Source organism: Rousettus aegyptiacus, unplaced genomic scaffold, assembly GCF_014176215.1.
Source record: "Rousettus aegyptiacus isolate mRouAeg1 unplaced genomic scaffold, mRouAeg1.p scaffold_m13_p_2, whole genome shotgun sequence".
In the NCBI taxonomy this organism is placed as follows: Eukaryota; Metazoa; Chordata; class Mammalia; order Chiroptera; family Pteropodidae; genus Rousettus; species Rousettus aegyptiacus.
This window is the reverse complement of record NW_023416295.1, coordinates 177,334,022-177,339,426: the sequence shown is the minus strand read 5'-3', so window position 1 is coordinate 177,339,426 and position 5,405 is coordinate 177,334,022. Positions and strand designations below refer to the sequence as shown.

The following is a 5,405-nucleotide window of genomic DNA, read 5'->3' as shown; positions in this document are numbered from 1 at the left end:
AAGGGAAATTGGCTCGTTTAAAGAGAAACATTACTGATCAGAAGGGTGCTGGAAGGCCTGAGCCCCAAGCCAGGGAGACCGGTGGGGACCAGGGACTGCTGCCGGACCGCGGGCGGCGCGAGAGGGGGTGTGCGGGCAGAGAGGCCCACGGGTCACGGGGGTGGGACGCCAGCGCCAGCCAGAGGGGAAGCCACGCCCCCTCCCTTCTGGGGGCTCCTCGGCTGTCCCCCCATGCCCAGGGCCCCCCCCCCCGCGAGGCCTGACAGTGCGGTGGACAGAAATACAGACCCCTGGCCCCACCGTCCTCCCCGCAACCTGGGACTTTTTGGAGATGGCCAGGTTAGGATCTACAAGGGGTGCAGAGAGGCTCCGGGCCGGCCTGGGGACAGGGACTCTGCAGTGGGGAGGCTCCCCAGGGGTGGCGTCGGAATGGCAACGTTGGACTCAGAGGGGCAGCCCACCTAGCAGTCCCTCTGGCCCAGCTTTAGGGTTCATCCTCTTCCCCACCCCAGCCTCCTCTGAGGCCTGCCTCCTCCCTGTTATTGGGAAGGCTGAGGTCTGTCCACCCTGAGGCGCGTCCTTCAAGGTCCAGTCTACTCTGATCCCTCCTTCCTGCCTCTCCAGCCCCCCACATGGCCCATGGAGCAGCTCCAGAGAGGGGCCCCTTGTAGCTCTGCACCTTCCCTGATCTCACAGGCTGGGTCTGGCGCAGGAGGACAGCTGCCCACACCGGGAGGGAGGGAGCCGCGGGCAGGCGGGGGTCGTTTGAAAGGGAACTCGTCAAGGGAGAAGGGAGAAGGGCTAAGTCTCCCGACACACCTGTGCCCATTTGCTCCCGATGCTGGTACGCAGCTGGCGGGCGCCAAGGGCACAGTCGATGGGGAGGGCCGGGGTGGGCTTTGGGCAGGACAGGCCTTGGGCATGCAGCAGCCTGAGCAGGGCAAGGAGGCCAGTGCGCAACGCCTCTTTCGATGGCCAGGGCCAGGGCTCAGAGTGGAGGTGGAGGGTCAAGAGGTGATTGCGTCTTCAGCCCCAAACGTGGGTTTGAAAGGCCATTTCTCACTCAGAAAAACCAGGGCTCCTTGGAGCAGTTCTGGGTCTGCAGCAGCCTCTGTGAGAAGCTGATAAATGGCCCCCCAAAAATGTCTGTACAAACCCCCGAAGCTCATGAGTGTGACCTTATTAGGAAAACCATCTTGCGGGTATGATTAAATTAAGGATCTTGAGATGAGATTATCCTGGATTATCTGGGAAGGCCCCAAATATCATGACAAGTATCTTTAGAAGAGGAAGCAGAGAGAGACAGACACAGAGACGCAGCCCCGAGCCGGAGGACGCCGGCAGCCACGGGGTGCTGGAAGAGACGGGAAGGGTCCCGCCGGGAGCCGCTGCGGGGGAGCGTGGCCCCGCTGCCGCCTCGATCTCAGAGTTCTGGCTTCCAGAACCGAGGCAACACTTTTCTGTTGTTTTAAGCCGCCAGGTTTGTGGTTATCTGTTATGGCAGACACAGGAAACTAACAGTCTGGGTGTCTCATCACACCAGTCAGCAAGACATCCCCAGAGGCCGTTGAGGTCGTGTCAGAGAGACCCAGGAGCCCACGGGAAGCCCCACCCCCACCAGTGAGGATGGGACCGTGAGCATCGGTGAGGATAATAACCCGATGACCTAGCGTGCAGTCATGCCGAGATCCCGGTGCCCCTTCAAAAGCAGGCAGCTTGATCACCTCACAGAGACGCGAGGGGAAAGACTGGAGTTCAAACTTGCCGTTCCCATGCAAACAGTGACCAGCAGCACTGGGGGGAGGGAGCCTCCCCAGCCGCGTGCGGAGGGCAGCGTGGGCCTGGACCACGGCCGTGCCGCCTCCTCACAGGCTAAGGGCGTTATAGATGAACCTGGACACGGAGGGAATGTCCCTTGGTAGAAGTCACACGAACAGCTCTAAAGGGCTCTTGCCCCCAACGAGCCACACCCGAATCTGACGAGGCCTCTAAATGCGCGTGATCGGTACCATGGGGCAAAACTCGACAGAAGGAAATTCTTTCAGGCAAATGACCCACTTTCTTCCAAGAATCAAACTGCTCAACTGAGCCCTGTTGGGACGAAACAACTTAGGAAATGAGGTGACTAGCCGAGCCAAGGTGGGGTGCACCTCGGGGCACGGGGAGGCTGCTGGGGTATCTCATCTGATCTATTCGTGGGCTGTGTTCCAGCAGCTAAGCTGCGCCTTTGTCATCTGACGCTTTCCGTAGTGATTTCTCTAGCTATAGAGTGTTTTTGTTTGTCTGTTTGTTTGTTTGTTTTAAGGAGATTGAGCCCAGAGGGCTTTGTGACAATTTTAAGAATGTGGGAGAGAGTCCGGTGACCTCGGGTTCTGACACTGGAGCTGGGAGGATGAGCGAGACGTTTACGGCGACAGGCACAGCTGGACACCCGCGTCCAGGCGGCCACTGACCGGACACACACTGCCCGACTCCACAGGACGCCGCGGCCTTCGTGAGGGTCAGACTCTAGCTGCTTCAGGGTCTTTATTACCACCGGGCAGAGTGGCCACGAGGGTGGGGAGCACAGACCACAGGTGGGTGTGTGGGGTCCCAGGAGAGGCAGGGGTGGGTTGTCACTGAGTTTGGCAGTGGCTGTCACCCTGGGGTGCTCAGCCGGTCTCAGCGGGGTGGGCTGACCCATCACCAGCTCAGGACACCGGGGCAATACTTATCAATGAGCCCCTGGTAGTAGGGCCGCAGCTTGTCCACGTCTGGCAGGTCGGGACACTTGGTGTACAGGTCAAACTTGCTGCATTAAGGGAGGGACAATGAGTTGTGGAAAAGCCCCCTGTACCCCTCCACCCCCTCCCCTTCCCAGTCCCCCAGGGGGATGGCCGCACTTGAACTCCTGCACCCAGGGCAGCATGGCCAGGTCCTGCTCGCTGCACAGCTGCCGGTAATCACCTCCCGTATGCCACGGGTAGAAGGAGTGGAACCGGATCATGTAGAAGGCCTGGGGACGGGAGGGAGCCATGCGGGGCACGCTCAGGCCACGGCGGGCCCAGGCGGGCCGGCCTGCTGGTGTGGCCCCCCCACCCCACCTACCTCCGGCGGGAGGGAGAATTTGTTGAACTTCATCACCTGGTACATGTACTCTGCGGGAGAAAGGGTGTCACCGCCAGGCGCCCAGAGGGACGGCCCCCACCACAGGCCAGCCCTGGGCGGCCGGCCTCCAGCGGGCCTCACCGTCATGGCCCCACGACATGAGGACGTTCTCCAGGCCGCAGTGGGGCTGGTACATGCCGAGTTCCGTGCTGCGGGGAGAGAGTGGGGTGAGGGGTTCTGGCGTGTGGGTTTGGGGGGGCAGCAATGGTGGAGTAGCACCTGTATCGAGGGTCCTGGAGGTCGGGGTTGTCCTGGAAGGTGGTGTCACGGAAAACCACCGATGCCTGGGGACGACAGCCCACCGGGAAGGTGTCTCCAACGACCGCCCACTGGGGACAGACAAGCCGCTGTCGGTGGCCCGTGACTGGCTCCCTACCGAGTGGGGGACCTGAGCCCAGAGCCACGGCTGCCCCTCCCCACCCTGCCAAGCCCTCTGCATCCCTGGCCTCACCTGGGGCTCCCCCGCCAGAGCCAGGACCTTCCCCAGGTCGTGCAGGAGCCCCACGAGGTGGAACCAGTCTGGGGGGGAGAGGACAGTTGGGCTAGGGGCGGGGCCTGCTGGGGAAGCGTGCCCCCTCTCCCGCCCCCGCCCCCCGCAGCCGGGCGGGTCGGGGGCGCACCCTTGTCGGGGTGGGCCTTGCGGATGCCCTCGGCCGTCTGGAAGGCGTGGAAGGAGTTGGGGAAGTCCACGTCCGGGTCCGACTCGTCCACCAGCCCGTCCAGCATGTCCACGGCTTCCATGACTGTCATTCTTTTGTAGGAGAAGCTCCCGAATTGGGCATGCTGGGCCAGGACGGGACAGGTCAGCTCGGCCCGGGCCGCCGGGCCAGGCCGGTCCCTCTCTGCCCCCTTGGAGCCATGGCCGAGGAGCCGGCCAGTACCTTCTTCCTGACGAAGTCCACCGTCTGCTGCGTGTGCATGAGCTTGTAGGTGGTGAAGACGCGGTCCAGGAGCGGGCCGGACTGCAAGCCACAGGGTCAGCCGGCCCGGCCAGCCCTGCGCTTCCGCCTCCCCCAGGCCGGGCCTCACGGTGTGACCCTGGGCGTCCCAGGGGCAGCCGGGTGGGGGGGCGGGGCAGGGATCCAGGGGGGCTGAGCAGAGGTGGGGGGGCGGCCAGGGGACAGGGACGAGGGCATGGGCGCCGAGTGGGTCCTTACTGTGTAGTTCCGGAAGCCGCCCTTGTCTTTGGCCGTCTCTGCGTCCAGCTCAGGCCGGTAGGCCAGGGAAGGGTCTGGGCCCTGGTTGGGTGGGAATCGAAGCCACTTGGCCATGATGCTCCATGAGGAAGTGCGACACCCCCACCACCAGGGGCGCAGGGCTAAGCCGGGGGTCACGAGGCGGGTGGACACCCCAGAGCACAGCCCCTCCCGAGCACACCCATCTCTGGCCCCTGCGCCAGCCAGCGGCCTTGGCGAGGCCGAGGCGTTGCGCTTGGTGCCCTTGTCCGCAGGTGGACGGCAGCGGATGCCTGCCCCCAGGGAACACAGCACCCGCACACGGCATCTCCTCAAGACCCGGGCCCACTGGGAGCCAGCTGGACCACCGCAGGAGTCGGGGAGCCCTTCCACCGGGGGAGGGGGCGGGCAGGCACCCGCTGGGGCGGGAGCTGGTGCCCCTTTCCCTGAGGGACAGCCGGCCCCCCGGGGAGCGGGCAGGAGGGCCACCCGGCGTGGGGTGTGGGGAACTCACCACAGCCACCTTCATCCTGAGAGGGAGCAGAGTGGGCAGGCAGGTAAGAGTCCCACGGGGCGTGCACCCCTATATATGCCCACAGGTTACATAAGTGACTGGACACCACCTGGCCCCTTGACCTGGGCCCTTGGTAATGAGTGACCATCCGCCGTCCTCCTGGACTCAAAAGTTAATGCGTCAGCACAGGGACGGCCCCGCCCCCTCTCCCCGAGCACACCCCCGGGGAGACGGGGCTGCTCCGAGTGTCCTGCCGCTGTGCCCCGTGGGCCTTGCCCACGGCCTAGCCACCTGGCCGGGCCAGCAGGCGGTGCAGACCCCAGACCTCAGCGCCAAGGCCGCAGGCGCCCGGGACCCAGCCCGGCAGGGGCTGGTTTCAGAGGGAGTCGCTCTGACACTCGTTGGAGCGGGAAGGAAGGGCTCCTGAAGGCTGTCACTGCGGCCGGGGCCAGCAGGCTGGGCTCCGGTGCAGCAAAGACAGCTGGGGGTCACAGCCACCGGGGAGCAGGGGCGCGGTATCCGTACAGCAGACCCAAGGGGAGCCCCGAGCCTGGCCATCTACCTCTGTG

At 64.5% G+C, this 5,405-nt stretch overlaps 1 protein-coding gene across 1 annotated transcript; it reads right to left on the bottom strand.

Moving 5' to 3' along the window:
* Window positions 1–2,507: 2,507 nt before the first annotated feature.
* Window positions 2,508–4,919, bottom strand: MIOX (myo-inositol oxygenase). Its single transcript, XM_016125332.2, has 10 exons — window positions 4,837–4,919; window positions 4,305–4,385; window positions 4,029–4,109; window positions 3,768–3,930; window positions 3,599–3,666; window positions 3,367–3,476; window positions 3,229–3,296; window positions 3,088–3,137; window positions 2,883–2,995; window positions 2,508–2,791 (listed from the first exon to the last, which is right to left on the bottom strand). The coding sequence occupies exons 1-10, from the start codon at window positions 4,849–4,851 to the stop codon at window positions 2,683–2,685; spliced, it is 858 nt and encodes a 285-aa protein (XP_015980818.2). The 5' UTR covers window positions 4,852–4,919; the 3' UTR covers window positions 2,508–2,682.
* Between the last annotated feature and the right edge of the window lie 486 nt (window positions 4,920–5,405).

What these genes read in the sequence shown, in the direction of transcription:
- MIOX (XM_016125332.2), bottom strand. An exon ending in CAAGGCCCACCCCGACAAGG is followed by an intron (nt 3,667 to 3,767) that starts GTGCGCCCCCGA and finishes TCTCCCCCCCAG; the next exon opens with ACTGGTTCCACCTCGTGGGG. An exon ending in CCCTGGGTGCAGGAGTTCAA is followed by an intron (nt 2,792 to 2,882) that starts GTGCGGCCATCC and finishes CCCTTAATGCAG; the next exon opens with CAAGTTTGACCTGTACACCA.